This window comes from Gracilinanus agilis, chromosome 2 (assembly GCF_016433145.1).
Source record: "Gracilinanus agilis isolate LMUSP501 chromosome 2, AgileGrace, whole genome shotgun sequence".
NCBI classification, from domain to species: Eukaryota; Metazoa; Chordata; class Mammalia; order Didelphimorphia; family Didelphidae; genus Gracilinanus; species Gracilinanus agilis.
This window is the reverse complement of record NC_058131.1, coordinates 647,615,138-647,637,116: the sequence shown is the minus strand read 5'-3', so window position 1 is coordinate 647,637,116 and position 21,979 is coordinate 647,615,138. Positions and strand designations below refer to the sequence as shown.

Here is a 21,979-nt window from a genome sequence, read left to right as displayed (position 1 = left end):
AGGAGGAGGAGGAATAGGAGGAGGAGGAGGAATAGGAGGAGGAGGAGGAATAGGAGGAGGAGGAGGAAGAGGAGCTTGGCCATTTACCAGCTACATGATCTGGACAAGTTATTTAGTCTTTCTGGGCCTCAGTTTCTTCATCTGTAAATTCAGAGAATTGAACTAAGTGAGTTCTAAGTTCTTTTATCCTAAATGATATGATCTTTTGACATTTAGGAATCCACTAACAGTATGGCTTTCTTACTTTCAAAGGATAGTAGTTATCCATTGGTCTTAGGAACCAAAAGCTTTCTCCCTCTTAAGGTAGTGATGGCTTTAGAGCTGGAACAGCTTTAATTATTGGGAAATTCTTTTTTATATTGAATAAAAGTCTGTATTGCTGTAACTCCTACTTGATGGTCTTAGTTCTGGCCCCTAGAGCCATACAGAATGTCAAATCCCCTTCCCACCCCTTAGCCCCTTAACCCTGCCAATATTTAAAAATTGCTATCATGTCCCCAACTCACCTCCTCACTCAGTTTTCTTTTCTACAGGCTAAACATCATCAAACTATTCATTTTTCAAGGTGGTTTCTTATAGCCATTTCTGGTCATTATCCTTTGAGCCCACCTAATATTAATCAACAGGCATTTCTTAATCACTTACTAGGTGTCCGGCACTGTGCTGGCAATAAAATGGAAAAGTGAAAACAATTCCTGACCTCAAGGAGCTTCCATTCTCCTAGAACTACCTTTTCCATTCAATTCTGCAAATACTTACTAAGTACCTTCTCTGTGAAGAACATAATGCTAGGAAGATCGAGGTGGCTCAGTGGATAGAGATAGCCAAGGAGGACTTGGGTTCCAGTCTGGCCTCTGACCCTTCCTTGCTGGGTGACCCTGGGAAAGACATGTAGTTCCATTTGCCTAGCCCTTGCCCTTCTGTCTTAGAGTTGTTACTAAAACAAAAAATAAGGGATTTTTAAAAAGAGCATCATGATGCTGGAGGTTGGAGGAGCTAAACAGGTGGAAATAAAACAAGATTCTTGCTCTCAGGGAGATTAAAGTTGTAGAAAAGAATGAGATACCCCCAAAAATGCATGATAGACTAGATTATGGTAAGTGTTTTGGAGAAATGTGGCGTGCAGGGCTGGGTGAAATCCCAGGAGAAAGGGCATGACTAATATCGGGTGGTGGAGGCATGTTTGAGTTGGACTTTAAAGGAGGAGTGAGAAAGCCACAGGCAAAGAGAGGAAGGGAGGGCACGTCCGGCACAAGGGATGCTGTCAACAAAAGCAAAGGGAATGGAGACAGGAGGCTACTTTCTGCTGTGGGAGTATCCTGAGGGTAGGAACAGCTAGATGGAGAGGGTCATATTTGATGGCAGAAAGCCTTGGAAATCATCTCAGTCTGAAGCAGCAGGCACTAGAGAAGCCACTGATGATTTCTGAGTAGTGACATGATTAGATCTATGCATGAAGGTTATTATGTGGTGTGAATGGGAGTATTTTGGGGAAGTCGAGAATCAAGGTGGGAAGACATGTTAGAAGTCTGTGGCAGGGATTCATATGGACAGTGATGAGGACCTGCATGTACCAGGATGGTGGCAGTGGGAAGAGAGACCCGGTGATGGAGCCAGGAGATGCTGGGTGGGTAGCGACAAGACTTGGTGATGGATTGGCTACTGGAGGCAAAGTAGAGGTGAGAATCAGACAAAGCCAAAGTTTTGAACTAGTGGAGATGGTGTGAATGATGTTATCCATGACAGAAATAGTGAAGTCAGAAGGATGAAGTTTTGAGAGGAAAACCCTTAGAGTAGCTCTGGGACATGTTGGGTTTGAGGTGGTGATGGACTATCTAGAAGATAGACAGATGGACAGATGGGCAGATGGATGGATGGACAGGTGGATGGACTGACAGATAGATAGATAGATAGATAGATAGATAGATAGATAGATAGACAGACAGATAGATATAGATAGACAGGCATAGATAGATAGATAGATAGATAGATAGATAGATAGATAGATAGATAGATAGATAGATAGATAGATAGATAGCAGCTAAATGGTACAATGGATAGAGCACTGGGCCTGGAGTCAGGAAGACCTGAGTTCAAATCTGGTCTCAGACATTGGTCGCTGGGTGATTCTAGACAAGTTACTTAACCTTGCTTGCCTCAGTTTTCTCATCTGTAAAATGAGTTAGTGAAGGAAGTGACAAACCACTCCAATATCTTTGCTAAGAAAATCCCACATCGGGTCATGAATGTATGCAACAATTAAAGTGGCTGAAATGAGCTTGATTTCATGCGTTCTTCCATGGCCCCTTGGTAGCCACAGCAACAGAGAATTTGGTTGGGCGATAGCTATCGACAGGCCGAGATGGTAGAATATCAAGGGAGGGTTATTCTAAGGTTGAGACTGTTGATACATTAAAGGGAAGGATGAGTAGGTCAAGTTTGTGAATGAAGGCAAGTAAAGGCAAATGAAGGAGATATAGACTAGATGAATCTGATTAAGATCCTCATTAAAACATAGCCCCCAGACCTAAACATCCAATTTAGGAGAAGTTCTATTGAGCAAGGACTTTCCATTGATAATTTGGAGATCAGGTTCGTGCCTAGATACAGTGTCTTCAGTTCCCAAGGAACCCAGAGGTTGAAGGCAGGAATAGTGGGTGTCTCTCCATGATCGTCTTCTCATTGACTTCCTCCCCAGGTCAGGAGGAAGGAGGCTGCCTCCCACGACCTCAGTGCCCACAGGAATGCACCTGCCTCGACACTGTCGTCCGCTGCAGCAACAAGCACCTTCGGGCTCTCCCCAAGGGCATCCCCAAGAATGTCACTGAACTGTGAGTAACACCATCATTGGCTTCCTCCAGCCCTTCCTGGCTTAGCTAAGGCTAGGCAGGGTCTTTGCGGGTGGGGAGAAGAAATGAAGGGTTTCTTGTTATTAGTAGTATTAAAACTCTCCTCCAGATATAGCAGCTTACCACTTATAAAGCACTTTCTTTGTAACAACCCTGGGAGGTGAGGAGGGGAAGTACTGTTGCTTTTATTTGTTCAGATTGATTTCACTGGTGTGAGGACCTCCCTGTGTGTAAACTCTTCATCAATGCCAATTGGTAACTTAGCTGTGGTTTAAAGCATTAGAGCAGTGGTTCCCAAACTTCTTTGGCCTACTGCCCCCTTTCCAGAAAAAAATATTACTTAGCCCCAAATTAATTTTTAAAAATTTAATAGCAATTAATAAGAAAGATAAATGCACCTGTGGCCATCACCGCTTTCCTGGATCACTGCAGCACCCACCAGGGGGCGGTAGCGCCCACTTTGGGAATCACTGCATTAGAGGATTGTCTGGGGCAGTGAGAGGCTTAGTGACTTGTCCTCATCACACCTCGATTACAGGCAGCTGGGTGATGAAATGAATAATAGAGTGATGGACCCAGAGTCAGGAAGTTGTCCAAGGGCAGGTCATGGTTTGAACAGTGCCAAAATGAATGATCCAGAGAGTATGAGTTATTGGGGGTCAGAGAAGAGGGAGGTCAGAATGGCCTGAGCCAGTTAGGGAAGGCTAACTTGGGCTGGTCCTTGAAGGAGAGGTAAGGAATGAATTTAAGAATAAAATTGGAGCTAGACCTTCAAGATGGCAACGATCCTTAATGTTCAAGGGACAGGAAGAAAATATGAATGCGTTGGAGTAGAAAGTTCATGTTGAGATATACATCATGAAGGATAGGGAGAATGGGGCCAGGCTGGGAATGCAGGTCCTTGGATGCTTGTCTGAGCTTTTTATCTTAGGCAATGGGGGCCGGAGGAATACTTACAGATATTTGAATAGTAGAATGACATCATGTTAGTCTAGCAGCAGAGTGGAGGCTGAACTGAAGGAGAACTGAAGGCAGGGAGACCTGTTAGGAGGCTACCATTTCTCAGATATGAGGTAAGGAGAGAGGAGGCTAGGGGGGTAGAAAATAGGGAATGAACCTGTAATTTTGCTGATATTGAGAGTTCTAGAGAGTTGCTTAGAGCATTGAGAAGGTAAGTCATTTGCCCAAGATCATACAACCAGTATGTATCCAAGACAGGGCATGAACTCAGGTCTTGCTGCCTCTGAAGCCAGCTCCATATCTAGCAGACTGTGGTGTCCCTCTAGGTTTGTATCAGTAAGAATAGAAAGGAAAGGGGACAGCCAGGGGCCACATGGATAGAGAGCCAAGCCTAGAATCAGGAAGACCCAGGTTCAAATCTGCCCTTATGTACTTCCTAGCTGTGTGATCCTGGGCAAGTCACTTAATCCTGTTTGCCTAGCCCTTGCCCTTCTGTCTCAGAGAGAAAAAAGAAGAAATGAGCATGACTAAAGGGGAAAAAAGTCAGAAATTAAGTGTTTTTAAAAGGAAGGGACCCATGCACACAAGAAAGAAGTGTATTTACTTGGTAACTAATTGAATAGAGGGAAGAAGATGTCTGAGATTTCACATTCTGATGCAGGGACAGTAGCAGTGAGATTGACAGAACTAGGGAAGACACTAGGAAGAACTGATGTGGGGGAGAATTTGAACACACTGAGCCCTTTACACCTTGAAATCTATGATCCCATCCTGATCCTGAACAGAGAGTCTTAGCTGAGCCTTGGAGAATGCCTCAGTTAGGTAACAGGAACAGGAAGAAGAGCTAATGAGGAGGCCAAAAGATGGCCAGGAAAGAGGAAATTTTCTTCCCCCTTCCATTGAAAGTGTCTTTGCCTTTGGTCCCACCAAGCTTTTAGAGGCATTATTGCAAAGTAGCTGCCAAAAAGGTACTCGCATCACCTAATTACAAACCAAACATAGATTTCCTTCTGAAATTGGATGTGGTGGAAAGAACACCAGACTTGCAGTGGGAACCTCTGTTTTCCAGTCCCAAACTTAGATAAGGCATCAGATTTCTCTGACTCGGTGTACTTACCTGCAAAATGGAACAATGGTGTTTTCCCCCCTTCAGACGATTGTTATAAGAATCAAATGAGGTCCTGTGTGTAAACTGTTTTGGAATGCTAAAATGTTATGGAAAGGTTATACTTTAAGCGGGAGCAGAGGAGCAATTTTTGTATTCTCCTTAAATGAAGAAGGGGAAATGATTTGGGGCATCCTGAAGAGAGGTTCTTCTCAGCTGAAGCACTGATGGAAATGAGGTCTGGAAGGAAAATGCGAATAATCCCCATTTGTTTTTCTTTTTTCCTCCTCTTTGTTTTTTCTCTAAGCTATCTGGATGGGAACCAGTTCACCCTGGTCCCTGCTCAGCTGTCCACCTTCAGATATCTGCAGCTTGTGTAAGTATCTGGGATTCTTCACTTCTCAGGGTTTTCTGTTCAGCAAAGGATGGGCTCACCTGGTCCAGTATCCCCGAGCAAGAAACTGACATAGCTGATGCTCATCCCCTCAAGGGAGGGGCCTCACTGGTCCTGCATCCCCGGGGCACATGTAGGTTTCCTCCTGGAAGCTCTGTGAGTGCGGTCATTCTGCCACCTTGTGGCCATCCTCGGAACAGCATCCCACAACATCCCACTCTACATGCATCTCCCTAATAATAACATTTCTTGCTGGCCCACAAATGTTCCTGGACACTCCTTAGCCTACTACTAAGTCCACCTGGAGGTTGCTCTTTTTCAGTTAAATTTTAGTTTAAAAATTAAAAATCAATAAACAAACTTTAGTTCTCATCACACTGGGAGAGCAGGCAGGGAAGTTGTGCAGCCTATCTGGAAGATTCCTCGCTTTGCACTGTTGTCCCAAAACAGCATAAATAAAAAAGGAGTGGCAATGTTGGCAGCTGGAAAAGAGACCCTTGAAAGCACGTGGCAGTGGAAAGGACAGTGCCACAGGGAATTTGGAGATCCTAGATTATGCCAAGGGGGTCCTGAGCCCAGGGAAGGGCTGGTGTACATTCAGTTAAATATAATGCAATTTTAAAAAAATAGGGGGCATTGAGAAGTAGATTGAGAAGCCAGGCCTGGAGACCAGAGGTCCTGGGTTCAAAATTTGGTTTCAGACACTTCCTAGCTATATGACTTGACCCCCATTGCCTAGCACTTCACGCTCTTCTGTTTTGGAACCAATTCACAGTATTGATTCTAAGATGGAAAGTAAGGGCTTAAAAAAAATCTAAACCTCCACTGTGTACATTGTATTAATCAACGTAGTGCTAAGCCAGGAAATTGAGGCCCAGGGATATTAGGCAAATTGCCAAGGTCACAAAGGGAGTTGTGGCAGAGCTGGGCTAATAAGCCTTGGTTCTCTAACTCCCAATCTAGTGTCCTTTTAGGGGTTCCTCACTTTTGGTGTGTGACCCCTTGGTCAGTCTGGTAAAATCAATGGACTTCTGCTGCTCAGAATAAGTTCTTTAACTATATAGAATAAATTCTGTAGAGTTCCAAAGGAAGCCAATTGCCTTGAAATATGGTGATCAGGATTGATATTTTTTAAAGGTTCACAGTTCACAAACTATGAACCTTTGCCCTATGCCATATTGCTTTCCAGGTCTAGGAGGGATATGACTCACGTACAGATCATGATAATAATATACATATTTTTTCATGCTGAAGCACAAAGTGCTGTATGAGATTCAAGAGGGAAGAGAGCATCATTGACTGGGGAATAACAGAAGGCTTCATGGAGGAGTGTCTTTTGGGGTTGAGCTTTCAAAATTGAGCAGGTAAAGAAGGGAACAAAAGACATTTCAGGTATTGGGAACACCGAAAGCAAACACAGAGGCATATTTCGGGAGTAGAATTCACAGAGAGAAATAATATGAGGTAAAGTAGGGCTTAGTGATAGTGATAGCTGACATTTCCATAGTACTTTTTTTAACCCTTACCTTCCATCTTGGAATCAATACTGTAGATTGGTTCCAAGGCAAAAGAGCGGTAAGTGAGTTCACTTTTCTAAAAAATAAATATTGTTAAATGTTAAAAAAAAAAAAAGTGTAGTAAGGCCTAGGCAATGGGGATTAAGTGACTTGCACAGAGTCACACAGCTAGGAAGTATCTGAGGTGAGATTTGAACCCAGGACCTCTCTAGGTCTGGCTCTCAATCCCCTGAACCACCCAGCTGCCTTCTTACATAGCATTTGATGTTTGTGAAATGTTGGATCATTATTATCTCATTTAGCCCTCACAACTTGCCCTTTGCAGTAGGTGCCATTATTATCCTCATTTTACAGAAAAGGAAACTAAGTGGTCAGCCTGGAGTCACATAGCTAACTGTCTGAGATGGGATTTGAACTCAGGTCTTCCTGGCTCAAAGTTCAGGTTCTCATTCCCCCATGATTCCTGTGCAGCCTAAATACAATTTAACCGTATTCTATTTAAGAGGAAGGAGCTACTGACCCAACCCACACTTGGCACGCTCTCTACATAACCTCGATTAGAGCCTGTGTCTAGTCAAGTGTTGCTCTTTCTTCCTTGGTCACTAAACGTCATGATCTTGTTACATGTGCCCTGTATCGTGCTTCGGGCCAGCCTGTGCCCACTGCAGCCACTTTCCCCACACCCAGACAGCCTGGAGAAGTTCAGCAAATGCATGACTTGGGTGACCGGCAGGAGACTGTACTGGCCATGGCCGTATCTCCCTGTAGCTTTGGGGTACGGCCTGGAAAGGGGGGAGCAATGGGGTCCGGTCTCCCAATCCTCTCCTCTGTTCTCCTGAATTCTCCGTCCTCCCTCCACGCTCTTCCCAAGCTCTCAGTGACTCACAGCTCCTGACTGTTTCCTCCCACTCCGCACCACTCAGAAGTCCTCTCCCACCACAGTGAATCCGTCTCTCACTGACCCAACCCTCACCCACACTACAGACCAGTCTTTTCCTCCAAGCATTGACCCAGTCACTGCAATTGCTAATAACTCTTGTTCCATCCTCCTTGGCTCACCCCTCCCACGCTGCTGACTAATGATCCCGGGCTGAGGCACTCAAGAGAAGGGCTCTACGGAGCTGTGGCTTCTTTCCTGTGACAGTTTTTTACCTGGCAGGCCCTCCAATGGTTTACTAGAAGAAAGGCACCAAAAAGATCTGCCTTCAGAACAGTATCTGGCAGCAGCAGAACAAAGCTTTGTATTCAAGGAGCAAACATGGGCCAGGCGCTCTTCTCCGTGCTGGAGACCCTGCCCTCCAGGATCCTTGAACCAAAGCTGGTGGAAGCCATCTTGACCACTCATTGCTAGCCAAAAAAGATTTATTGAGTGCCTGCTCTTTGCAAGGAAATGTGCAAGGAAAAAACACTCTTCAATTATTAGTTATGAAGATAAAGCTCGAATATTGCAAGTCAGAGGTTCTTACTCTGAAGTCACAGACCCCCGAGAGATTAATTGGATAGATTTCAGGGGATCTGTGAACTTAAATGGGGGGAAATGACATTTATTTTCTCTAACTTTTACCTGAAATTTAGCATTTCCTTCCATTACAAATATCAGCAACAAAAGGTGATTCTGAGACGGGGTGCATCTGCTTCACCAGGCTGCCAGGGGCATCCCTCACATATAGGATTAAGAAGCTTTATTTGTGATTTCATCTTGGGGAATATTCTCTCTACTGAGGCAGGATTTCAACTCAGGCCTTCCTTACTCCAAGTACATTGTTCCATCCAGTGCATGATGGAACTCAATCTATAAATATATGGATTTTTTTTTGTTTTTCCCAAATGCTGAAAATACTAAAGATTCAAGAAGGGCTTGGATAACTCCATGGAGTTGTAGAGGACCGCTGAAGTCGCCCAGTCCAACCTCTGAGCCAGCATAGGAATCCATTCTATAACATCCCTAATGGATGATCATCCAGCCTTGTTTCCAGGACACTTCTAAGGCTTCTGTGGATCAGGATCCAGTCCACTTAATTGGTGGATGCCTAGAATTGTTTTAAAGTCCTTCCTTTCACTGTATTGAAAACTACCTTCCTGTCATTTTCCTTCATTGATCCCAATTCTCTTCTCTGTCCCACAAAGAACAAGTTTAGAGAATGTCACCTTCCTTTCATGGTATGATGCCTAATTAACACTCATGCCTCGATTCATACTGCCTTTCCCCATTTGTTGGGTGGCTTTCACTCATGTCTAAACAGCAAAGTTTACCATAATAATCCTGTGAGAGATGTTTTGCAGGGCTTTGAAGCACTGTCCTTGCTGCTGATTTTGAATGCCTTTGTTTGTGATTCACAGTTTTGTCCAAAGAGAAGAGAAGAGATGAGCTCGAAATTTCTTTAAAATTTGTTTTCAAGAGCTCTGGACCATCCACATAATCTCAAATTGTTTTTATGGCCTTCCAATGAAGTGTGAAGAGCTCTGGTAGCTGCCAGCCGAATGTCAAGTAAAGTGATTTAACAGCCTTTGCCTTTTCCTGGTGACCTTTATTTGGTCTGATACTAAACAGCTGCCCTTGTAGCTTTGAACAAACTGGAGAGGGAGGAGAAGACGAAAGGGCCAAAACGTGGGGTCGGTCCTTACTATTCAAAATGCCTCTCAGTGGGGAAAATATCATCACTGCTCTAATCAATAAAAAGCGACATTTATTAAGGCATACATTTGCAATTCCTTGGATAATCTGGGCTTCTCCAAATAATCCCCCCCAGACTCATCACACTTCTAATTCAAACACCCGAATTCCTATTCACTGGCCACTAAATGTTCAGTGTGTTAAAATAATTAGCATTTTAGGTCAAATTTATTAGCGAGAGAGTTGAATGTTTTATATCCTATTTATGTATGTGATAATAGATTGGGATTCCTGGTATAATCATTGTGTACAGCAGTGGGGTCAAACTCAAATAGAAAAGAGAACCACTAAACCATACATCTTCTGGGTTACATGTTGGCTTAAAAAAGACATTTTCACGTATTTCTTTTTTTTTTTTTTTAATATACTGACTATATTTTCATCTGGGGTGGACTAAATTTGGCCCACCGACCACGTGCATGACAACTCTGGCGTACAGTATGGTTTTGCCCATTTTCTTAGACTTTCTTAGGATGAGGTGGAAAGAATGCTGAGCTTTGACTCCTGGGACCTCGATGTGGTCGAATCCTGGCTCTGTCGCTTATTATGAGATTGTGAGCAATCACTGAACCTCTGTGGTCTTTGGTTTCCTCATCTGTAAAATGAGGCAGGTTGGAGTACATGACCACAGAGGGTCCTTCTGACTCCACAAGCCCATGATCTCTGGCTCGGAACATGATTTTACTACTTGGAATGATTAAAGGGATTTATAATTGTTGCCATTACTTTTATGATGGATTCTTGGTCACAGCTGTGATTTCTTTTATATGGAGTCCTTGGTCAGGAATTGTTTTTATGGCTTTCCAATGAAGTGTGAAGAGCTCTGCTAGCTGCCAACAGAATGTCAAGTAAAGTTGATTCTAATATTGTTCCTGTGGGGGGAAAAAAGATGAGTTGTAGAATGATCCACTTTACCAAGAAATTTTTAGGACCGAATGGAAGCAAAGAATCAGGTCCTGCCTTGTAGATATTTAATAAATGTTTGTTGAATGATGGATTGATTCTTCAGGCTAAACATCCCCAACTCCTTTGGCTCAAACGATCATTCTCCGGCCTCTCCCCATCCTCCCCATCCTCGTTTGTGCAGATTCTGGCTCCTTCCTGTCACCTAGACCTGCGCACAACATACCTCAGATGTGTTTGGCTTGCTCAGAATAGAATTAGTCTGTTATCGCCTCTTGTGATTTAGACTCTACGATATTTTTCCCTTTAAGCAATCGCATTATATTATTGGCTCACGTGGAATTTACGGACACCCAAAACCTTGTTTTTCCTCATCACAAATGGTTACAAAGGCAGAACTTTCCCTTCCAGTACTTGCAAAATTGAGTTTCCGAAGCTAAATGTAGAAACTTAAGTCATAACCCTTAATTAATAGACTGTGATCTTAAAGAAAATAAAATTTCCTTTAAGGAAAAAAAGGTACAGAAATTTAAATTAGACGGTAAACTCCCCGGGGGGAAGTGGTCATGCCTATATATGCATGTGTGTGGCTGTACATGTGTGTGTGTATATATATATATACACATATATATATATATATATATATATATACACATGTACACATATAGATGTATTTATGTGTCTATAGACATCACATACATCCTTGGTGCTTTGGACAGAATGTAGTTAAGTAGTCAATAAATGTTGATTGACGTGATAATGACACAGACGCCCAGCAGACGGATTGCCCACAAATATCTAGTCCGAGCGAGTGGTTGCACATTCACTTCTGCCCTGGGCAATGTCACCCAGTTTCAACTGACCCTAAAAAAAGAGGGTGATTTTGCAGCAATTCCAAGGAAGCCAATCCTCTCATATAGAAGAAAAAAAGAAAGAGCTAGGCAGAGGAAGTGAGCAAAGACAAATGGACAAGACAGACAGAGATGGACAAGGATAGGAAAGCAGAGACTTTATTTGATAGCAGTAATAACAGCAATAATAAATGCTATTGTTATTATTATTAATGGCGTCTGCATAGTGCCTTAAAGTTTTTAATGCCCTTCCTCTACGTTATCTCACTTGAGCCTGACCACAGCTAAGGCAGATCATTCAGGTTTTATTTTTGCCACTGTACAGTGGAGGAAAGCAAGTGGCAGGAGAGCTAGATGACATCTCCACAGTCATAGAGCTCAAAAGCATCAGAAATGGGATTTAAACCCAGATCTTCCTGACCCCAAGTCTAATGCTTTATCTTCCATTCCAAAGAACAAAAGAACCATCAGGCAACTGAGGCCAAGATGTTAGTGGGTCCCTATGGGTGCATTCCTGAAGGGGGTGTCATTCTGCTACGTCCCCACCAACCATGGGTTCATTGAATTTAAGAGAAAAGATTTTAGAGTTAGTCCACACCTCATGGGCAAACCAAAGCCCAGAGAAGGGACATTGGATTGAGCAGCGTCCAGGTCATCCCTTACATCCCCTGCCTCCATGCAATTCCCACCAGCATGGGTGGGGGAAGGAAAGGTGGGGAGGGGGCACTGGCTGGATGTGGCTGGATCCTCTTGGCTCTACTTGCAATAACTGATTCCTTGTCCCTTTTCCACCCGTGTTTTCCAGGGACTTGAGCAACAATAAAATCAGCTCCTTGAGTAATTCCTCTTTCACCAACATGAGCCAGCTCACCACCCTGTAAGTACTGATGGAAACAGGTAGGCAGAGCAAATTTGACAACGGTTTTTAGAAAACCGTTTTTGCTTTTCATCCATCCTTTTTGCTTGTTTCCCCCAGCTCAGCCTCGCTTCAAACAGAGAGCATATAGACAGATCAGACCTAGATGGGAGCCCCCTCCCCAGGACTGCTACATCCAGCCCTGAGCCTGGAGTTGGACACCAGAGCCTGAAATCCGGCTTGGCTGTTTCCAAACCACCCAAGCATTCTTGCTTCCTTTTTCCCTGTTTTTAAGTGGTCTTGGGAATTTTCCTCATTTTTACTTAAAGCCAACTATTCAGAAAGACCTTCTGAGCCTGATCTGGCCATCCAGAGAGCCCATGGCCAAGCTCTGGTTACGTGCCTGGCAGAAAGAGAGAGAAAGAGGAGGAATCAAATCCGGCCCCTCTCCTCGAGTGGCGTAGAGTCTAGTGAGCCTGACAGCCGTGGACAAAGTTGCCAGCACCTGAAATGGAGAAATTGAGCTGTTAATAATTAAACGGTTTCCTCCTTCATTATATTGTCTCCTTTCAGCCAAGAGTAAGGGAACAGATTGAGCTTAATTTGTTTCTCCTTAAACCTGTCTGGAGTAGGAGAGAGAAACCAGTGACAAGCAGCAGGGTGGTGACAGCAGACAGGAGGAGTGGAACAGGAAAGCCCTGACCTCTGCTTTCCTCTCTTCCCTCTGGAGGAGACTCCCACCTACCATCTATCAGCTCCCTGTTTTTTACTGAGCCCAGAATGTGCCTTGAGTTCAGAGGTGGAGCCAAAAGGCCATTTTCTGCCATCATTGTTGGCATGGGGTACCTCATACCCTTGAACACCTAAACTCATATTTAAAAAAAAAAAAAAAAAAAGCAGTGCCTGTCATTACAAAGGGCTCCCATGTCTGTGAAGCACTTTATATACTAATATCCACACCGGTCTCCCTGAGGGGTTACCCAGTTACTTGGGCCCCATTTTGAAGCATCTGTGGCATTTGGGCAACTTGGTACTTCCCCAAGTTGAGGTTCTGGGAGGCTCTCTCTAAAGCTGGCATCTACCCTGTTGGTGATCTTGGCAGCTGCCAGTGTGTAAACTGTCAGAGGGCATGGACTCCTTTCTTTGCGTGCAGTGTAAATACTCAGTTTAGTTTAAAATGTGCTCACTGTTTGCTCATTTATTTAACTCTATGCCCTTGACTAATAACATCTGTTCCCCTGTCTGCCTTGGATTGAAAGTCTGCCGTGTCTAGGTCTTCAGATAACACGGCACTCCTAGGTAGATGCTTCATCTGAGAAGGAGGAAGAAGAGGCAGAGGAAGAGGGTGGGGGGAGGAAGAGGAAGAGGAAGAGAAAGAGAACCCCAGAAAGCCGACCCCTTGAATCCAGAGAGTCTTCATGTGTCACGTGCGACTCTTCTGCTAGCGGACGTGTTACTGTGCATCCTTTCCCTCTTCACAGGATTCTCAGCTACAATTCCCTCCAGTGCATTCCTCCGCTGGCCTTTGAGGGGCTCCGTTCTCTCCGGCTCCTGTAAGTCCCTTTGGCTCCTCTTGTCCCCTCTACAGAAAACTTCTCTGGAAGGTCCACCGAGAAATGGATCCTCCCAAATCGTACCCAGGGAAGAAACCAGCCCCTCTCTCGTGTAAAGATTAAAATTAATATCCAATACTCCAAGTAATATCTTTTATAAGATTTAGTAAAATGTCACTTGAAAAGTAGAGGAAAGAAACTAGCCTTCAGTAAAGAGAGGCTTTCCCAGGCCTGTGCCCGGGGGAAAAGAGAGAGAGGGAGGAGATGGCAGAACTATATAAACAATAATGTAAAGACGCACGTAAACAAAAAGGGGAAAGGAATTTTGGGACGGGGAAGAATTCTGGGAGATGGAGTCTAAAGGTACAAAATTTCTAATTCATACACTCGAGACCCCTGAGAGGCAGCCTGGTGTCCTGGTTAGAGGGAGTCAGGAAAACCTGTGTCACATCCTGTTTTGAACTCATACAAACTCTGTGGCTCTGGGCGAGTTCTTTAACTTGACGGTCTCCTGGCAGCTTATCTCCGCCAGGCTGAATCCGTGGAAGTGAATGAGGACAGTTGGCCAAATTACAACCAAGGTGCTTGTGGGTCAGAAAGACGATGCCTTCACTGACTAGTACATGGGAGGGAGATGTGGGTTATTAAGGAAACCCTTATCATGTTCCACCCCTTTCCTACCCCCCGGCAGGGCCAATGCATGCCTTCTAAAGGCTCTAATATCCCCTTCTCCCTGGGGAAAAAATACTATAACTAGATCACATTAATAATAGAGTGTTTACACTTAGAAAGAGTTTTCTTCAAAGCGTTTTCCCCCAAATGGTCATTACAGCAGCTCTATGAAGTAGGGAAAGCAAGAATCACCTGTTTTATAGATAAAAACAAAAAACGAGATTCAGAGTCACCAAGTGAGTTGTCCACCCACAGTCACCCAATAACAGAGCTGCTTTGGACTGGGATGAGTTGAAACAAGGCTGTTGGACAAAGGCTAGTGGAAAAGACCCCTGTCTAAGCCATTCCTCTGTGGCCCATGAGGGAACATCTCTGACCCAGGCAGATGTCCCCTCGGAGCTCTGGGCAGGGATGCTTCGGTGACTGCACCATGGCGAGTCCAAGCACGTCAGGAGAATCAAAGCCAGCCCCTTGTTTCCAGTTTTAATGACCAGCCAGCCTAGTTCTGTGTTTCTGCACACTGGCAGAGCCTTTCTTCTTGGAAACTCTACCCACACTAGATTGTTGTCTTCTCAGGTCTCTCCATGGCAACGACATCTCCACTCTCCGTGAGGGCATCTTTACTGACGTGACCTCCCTGTCTCATCTGTAAGTACCTCGCTCCATAGCTTCCCTGTCCTGGGTGCCCACTTTGTTTTTTTTTTAAGCAGAGCTTTGAGAGCAGGGCGAGAAAATTCCAAAAATCAAAAATAACCATCGTGAACCTTTGGATACCATTTAAAGGTTGGCAGGGTATTTTTAAAAGATGTTGTCTCATTTGATCGTCACAACTATCTGAGGTAGAGACTAATATTATCCTCACTTTACAGATGAAGAATCTGAGACCGACTTGTCTAACATCACACAGCTAGGAAGTGTCCGAGACCGGGTTTGAACCCAGGTCTTCTGACCCCCCAAGTCTAGCCAGCATTTTATCCACTGAGCAACCTACTTGCTATTACAATTTATTCAGCAGCTACAGATGGAGTGTCTTTTATGCACATGGTGCACAAAGGACCAAGGAGGATACAAAGAGGAATAAGACATGGTTCCTGCCCTTAAAAAGCTTATTTTGATTCCTTCCAAGGTATAGCACTGTGAAAAGTCTGCTCTGGAGACACGGGGAGCAGACAGGCTTACTGTTAGGACCCATCATCCCCGTGCAGATGCAATTTAGCCCAGATCTGTTGTGCTACCAGGCAGCTTTCAATGGATCTTTTGGACTGTTTGAAGAATGTTTCCTGATGAAGCAGGAAGTCCTCCTTCACCCAGAGAGCTGTAAACTGAATGGAACTTGGGAGCCGGGGAGGAGCACGGGCTGAAAATAGGAATAGCTTAGAAAAAAATTCAGATAAATTAAGATGAACGAGAGAGCTCTGACAGTGACGAAAAGAAACTAGAGTGTTTGGGATAAAATGAATTGAAATACATCCGAAGCCTCCATGTTGTACCAGGGATGAGATGAGACACAAAGATAGAAGAAACCAAAGTGCCTGCGCTTTTATGGCTTGTCATCTCCTGGGGAGGGAGAAACGGGACCCATTCACAAAGGGGCAGATTACAGACTGAACAACGCACGTCCACAAAGGATGCTTCTTATTGGGTGGCCAGAGAAGGAAATAAGATGATGTCAAGGAAGAGCGTTGTTTTTTGGTTCTGTGGCCAGAGAAGGCAGAAATATTGCCATTCTGCTGCTCCTGCCACTCCTAAAGATCTGTGGTCATTGTTTCTCCATCTGTAAAATGGGAATTATATATATAAATAATGTTTTATATATTATATATATTTATATATTATATAAATTCCCATTTTACAGATATATATAAATTCCCATTTTACAGATATGTATGTAATACACACAAGTATGCCTACGCATACCCCTAGATTCCCATTTCACAGACGGAGAAGGCAATGACCAGAGACGTAAGGCATAGGTGTGTATTTCTATTTTACAGCCAGAGAAAGCAAAGCCTGGAGGGAGTAAAGGGGCCGGGGGAGAAGGCAGCTTCAGCCAGATCTGAAGGGCCTCCCTCCCCCCCCTGAGTCCCATCACCCTGGCGGTGTTAGAGGAAAGACAGACGGGGAAGCCGAGGTCTTGTTTGGTTTTCCCCCAGAATTCCGCCTCTTCCGACATCTCCGAGAGGCGGCTTCAGAGCCCCATCTGAGTTTCCATAGATCTAGTCTCGGGGTTTGAAGGGCAGAGAAAGTCCCGGCACCCACTTGGGAGCCCGGAATTCTCTCCCGACGCTGAGCGGGTGGCATCCTTGCACTCGAACACCATGCATTTCCCCATCTACAAAATGGAGGCCGGCCGCTTAAGGGCTAATTATCGAAGGCTCGCCGCTCGCCGGCTCTCCGGCACTCGCTGTGATTCTGGGCAGTCAGAGTGGGTGAGTTCGAGTCGCCAGAAGCAGCCCCGGCGGCGTCTTTCTTGAACTTGCGTCAGGTTCTGTGTTTATGATCTTTCTGGATTGACATAAAAATGGAACAGTGGGTGGAACGCCGTGCTCCGGCCCCCAGCCTCCGCGGCAGAGGCTGAGGATTCCTTCGGCACTTTGTAAAAGAAGCCGCCCCCTCCCCCAAGACAAACAGAACGTCCTTTGGAGGCGCAGCGCCGAGCTGCACATTCAGACTCCATCCTTGGGAGAAGAGGAAGACCCGACCGGAGCCGGAGCTGGTTCAAGAGCATCGAATCGATCAATTAGGACGATACAGATCAGTTCGGATGCCATTTTCAGAGCAGAACCTCAGAATGACCAAGCAGCGTCTTGGCTAATTCTGCCTAAGCCTGGTCACAGAATTCCATTGTTTACACAGATTTCTGGGCTTTGGCTGGTACGATAATGTGTCCCTGAGAACAAGGCGGCGTCTCTCGCAATAAAACTAACTTTGAGAATAAAGCAATACGGCTTGTAGCTAAGGACAAAAAACCAAGCTAACAAAAAGCTGGGGGCTGTGTGTGTGTGTGTGTGTGTGTGTGTGTGTGTGAGAGAGAGAGAGAGAGAGAGAGACAGAGACAGAGACAGAGACAGAGACAGAGACAGAGACAGAGACAGAGACAGAGATAGACAGAGAGAAGGAGGGAAGAGACAGAGAGGGGGGGAGAGAGGGAGAGGGAGAAGGTGGGAGAGGAGAGAGGAGAGAGAGAAGGAGAGAAGAGGGAAGAGAGAGACAGACATACAGAGAAGGATGGAGGGAGACAGAGAGAGGGAGAGGGAGAGAGAGAAGGAGGGAAGAGACAGACAGAGAGGGAGAAGGTGGGAGAGGGAGAGAGAGAGAGAAGGAGGGAAGAGACAGACAGAGAGGAGGGAAGGGAGAGACAGACAGACAGAGAAAGAGGGAGAGAGACAGAGAGAGAGGAGAAGAGAGAGAAGGAGGGAAGGGAGAAACAGACAGACAGAGAGAAGGAGGGAAGGGAGGGAGAGAGAGAGAGAGAGAGAGAGAGAGAGAGAGAACAAGAATCATAGAAATTTGGAGTTCAAAGAGGGATCTGCTAGTCTAATTCCCTTTCTTACCCACAAGAAAACTGAGAGCAGGAGCAGTTAGGTGGCTCAGTGGAATAGAGCCAGGCCTGGAGATGGGAGGTCTTGGGTTCAACTATGACCTCAGATACATCTTAGCTGTGTGACTTCCAGGCAAGTTAACCTCAATTGCCTTGCCTTTACCATTCTTCTGCCTTGAAACAGATATCTAGTGTCGATTCTAAGACAAAAAAATAAAAAGAAAACTGAGGTGGGAAGATGGACTTAAGGTCCTGCAATGCCTGGCAGTAGAGAAATGGCTTTCCCTCCCAGAGAGCTCTTGCATGGCCCCGCTGTGCCTGGGCACCTCCCTCTCTGCTCAGTGTTCAGAGGAGCTCGTGGTGGTGATTGTGCTGGTGGGGAATTCTAAGTGCGTTTGTTCCAAGCAGATGCCTCTGTTCTCTGTCTGGGAAAGTGGGAAGCAAGAGAAGGCGGGGAAGGCCAAGAGGGTGAGGTGGCAACGCTGAGAAAGGGGAGTGGGCTGGGCAAACATGGGTGCTACTCTGTGCAAATGTTGATCAGGCCACATCCTCGAGAAATGTGTGTGGGCGTGGGCACGGGCTAGCTGGCGGCCAGTGAGAGAGGGCAGAGGAAAACGCCTCTAGTGACAGCAAGAAAAAGGACTTGGTGTGGGACGAACTGCCACAGGCTCCCGAGTCAGCAGACAGACTTCTTTGGGGACTTTTGTGTCAGGTTCTTGCTTTGCACAATCACTCAAATTGTTGCACGAAATTCCTAAAGTCACCTAAGTGGTTTGGTTCCACTGCGAGGCGTCCAAAATGTTATTTACTCTTCTGTGGCCGTATTATCTCCTCTCAGCAGAATGGAATCTCTCTGAAGATAGGATCTGCTCTGTTTTCTATCATTAGATGCTCAGGACCTAGGAAAGGACCTTGCATTCAGTAGATACTTAATAAATGCTTGCTGCATTGAATAAACATAATTTTCTCCATTTTGTCTCCTTGGGACTGAAAGGAAATTATTCACCAGAGTATTTATACCTACTTGCTATGTGCTTTAAAACACACAGTAAGAATAAGGCATATCTGAAAACAGATAACTGCATATAATAATACCAGCTAACATATAATGCTTTATGGTTTGCGAAGCACTTTACATTCACTGTCTCATTTAGTCCTCAAAATGACCCTATAGGTAAGAGCTCTCATTATTTTACAGAGGAGGAAACTGAGGCTGAGAGAGGTAAAAAGACTGGTCCAGTGGCACAGGACTAGGAAGTATCTATGGGCAGAATTTGAACTTAGGTTTTCTTGACTCCAAGTTCAGGGCTCTTTCCACTAGATCCCCTTTTGGCTTTCAAAAGGGAAGATACTGTTTGAGTGGACGTGACTTGCCAAGGCCTCATGAGCCAGCAGTTGAAATGGAATTAGAGTCCAGCACTCCTGCTTCCTGGTCAAGTTTTCTGGCTATATGGTGCTGACTTTAAATACAAATATTCAATTTTGTAATATCATTTTGACTTCTGGTTTTTCTACTAGTTGACCAAAGACAGGAAAAACTCTCTCTCTCTCTCTCTCTCTCTCTCTCTCTCTCTCTCTCTCTCTCTCTCTCTCTCTCTCTCCCCCTCCGTCCCTCCCTCTTTCTCTCTCTCCTTTTCTCTCTTTCTCCCTCTCCCCTTCTCCCTCCCTCTCTCTTTTCATCTTCCTTTCTCTCTCTCTCTCTCTCTCTCTCTCTCTCTCTCTCTCTCTCTCTCTCTCTCACACACACACACACACACACACACACACACACACAAAATTTTTTTTCACCTCTGTGAAGTGGGTAGCTTAGAAGATGACAGGCTCCAGGAACAACCTCTGACATGGGCAAACTCTGGCCCAGGTTCATGACTGCCAAACCCTTCAGTCTCTCTCTGCCCAACACTGTGGACAGATTTGATGCATAAGCCCAATGCTTCAGTGATAGCTCACAGAGAAAGCAGCTCAAGAACATAGCCAGGGAAGGCCAGAACAACAGAGGTTAACAGGGCATTTGAAGCCAAGATAAATGAAGAGATGTCAAGGGAATTACTTGGCTACCCTTAACAAAATGGTGAGCACACTAGAAATCATGCATTACCCAGATTGGAAGAAGGAATGGAATGGAATGCAGTGGAATGCTTAGCTTAGAGAAGAGATTTTTTAAGGAGAGAGAGAACATGATGAAGGTCTTCAACTATCTCAAGGATGAAAAAGAAGAGATTCAATTTGTCCTGCAAGGTCTCGTGGGTAGAAACTACTGAAAGGCAAATAGACTCAAAGGAAGGACACATTGCCTGACAATTAGAGCTGTCCAAAAGTCAAATGGAGTCCTCAGGAGGCAATGGAGTCCCCCTCATTGGAAGTCTTTTAGTGAAGGCTGGATGACTCGTTGGACATGCTGTGGAAGTGATTTCTTTTATTGTTATTATTTTAATTTTTCCAGATTATATGTCAATACAATTTTTCAATGTTTACTTTTGGACATCTTGCATTCCATCTTTTCTCTACCTCCCACCTCTTCCCTCTCCCCAAGAAGGTAGGTAATATGATATAGGTTGCACATATATTATTGTGGATGTGATCTTTGTTCAGTTATGGGTTGAACTAGCTGGATTCTTAGGTCACTTCCAACTGGAGATTCTATAACTCCTGCAACCATATTGCTCTGTGGTCAGGAGGTCTTATTTGGATAGTGGTCTTCCTCCCTTCCTTCCTCCTTCTTTCCTCCCTTCTTCCTTCCCTTCTTCCTTCCCTCCCTCCTTCCTCCCTCCCTTCTTCTTTCCTTCCCTCCCTCCTTCCTTCTTTCCTTCCATTCTCTCTCCCTCCCTTCCTCCCTCCCTTCCTCCTTTCCTTCCTTTCTACCTCCTTCCCTTCCTTCCCTACTTCCTCCCTCCCTCCTTGCCTTCCTCCTTCCCTTCCTCTTTTCCTCCTTCCTCACATCCTTTCTTCCTTCTTTCCTTCCTTTCTCCTTCCCTCCTTCCTTCTTTCCTTCCTTTCTCTCTCCCTTCCACTCTGCTGCCTGCCTTCCTTCCTTCCTTCCTTCCTTCCTTCCTTCCTTCCTTCCTTCCTTCCTTCCTTCCCTTCCTTCCTTCAACTAGGTGGCACTATGGATAGAGTGCCAGATTTAGAGTCAAGAACACCCAAATTCAGATCCTGCCTTGGATGCATAGTTAGCTATGTGGGCAAGTCCCTTTAATCTCTCCCAGCCTGTTTCCCCATCTGTAAAGGATCAAATGAGAAAATATATGTAAGACACTTTTGCAAACCTTAAAGAGGAAACGTTAAACTAAACTAACTAAAATGTTAGCTCTTATTATTATTCTTTCTCTGCCCCCTATCCCAGTTCACTTTCTGCTTCCTTCCTTGTCTCTGCCTTCCCCACCCTTTTTTATTTACCTTTTCCTTGCTGGATGAGTGATCTCTGCCACCACATTCTACCGATCTAGGCCATAAAACACCATCAAAGAAGCCCCTCATCTCCCAGATCCTATGGGGTGGTTTCTGGTATCTCTGGCCCAGGAGAGAGGAAGGTATGATCCTGAGACAGAGTGTCTAAAGCTGCTACCTTGATACACCTACTGAGTTGTCATGAGTATCCAAAGGACCTGCTAAAGCAGAAAACCATCATTTTTCATGGGAAGTGAATGGAAGGGGGAATCCTCAGCTGTCCTCAATAGGATTCTTTGCTCCATTTAAGTGCCCCAGACTGAAAGCCAAATCTCTCATTCTCAATAGCCTCGAATCATTGCTATTCTGTTGACAGGCAGACCAAGGACCAATCTTTTCATAATGCAGCAGGAAACATGTTGAATTAGGCTCGGAGGACCTGGGTTCTAATCCCATCATCACTGCTTACTACTTTGTGTGATCTTGGGTGAATGACTTAAGTGATCAAAGCCTCAGTTTCCCCATTTGTAAAATGAGAGTTTTGTAGTGGGTGACTTCCAAGGTCTTTTTCAGGTCAAAATCTTTGAACCTTTTGATCTTTTCAATTTCAAAATCTACAGGAAAGGCAATCTGGTATAGAAAGAATATTATGCTGATGGTCAAAAGAATGCTCTAGGAAAAAAATACTTCATGCTTCCATAGTGTCTTAAGAACAAC

At 44.8% G+C, this 21,979-nt stretch overlaps 1 protein-coding gene across 1 annotated transcript in view; it reads left to right on the top strand.

Moving 5' to 3' along the window:
• SLIT1 (slit guidance ligand 1) overlaps positions 1-21,979 on the top strand; it is a 250,314-nt gene that overhangs the window by 206,332 nt on the left and 22,003 nt on the right. The window contains exons 17-22 of the mRNA XM_044660208.1: positions 1,035-1,096; positions 2,699-2,831; positions 5,222-5,290; positions 12,059-12,130; positions 13,591-13,662; positions 14,911-14,982. Coding sequence (XP_044516143.1) covers positions 1,035-1,096; positions 2,699-2,831; positions 5,222-5,290; positions 12,059-12,130; positions 13,591-13,662; positions 14,911-14,982 — 480 coding nt within the window. The remainder of the gene's footprint in view (positions 1-1,034; positions 1,097-2,698; positions 2,832-5,221; positions 5,291-12,058; positions 12,131-13,590; positions 13,663-14,910; positions 14,983-21,979) is intronic.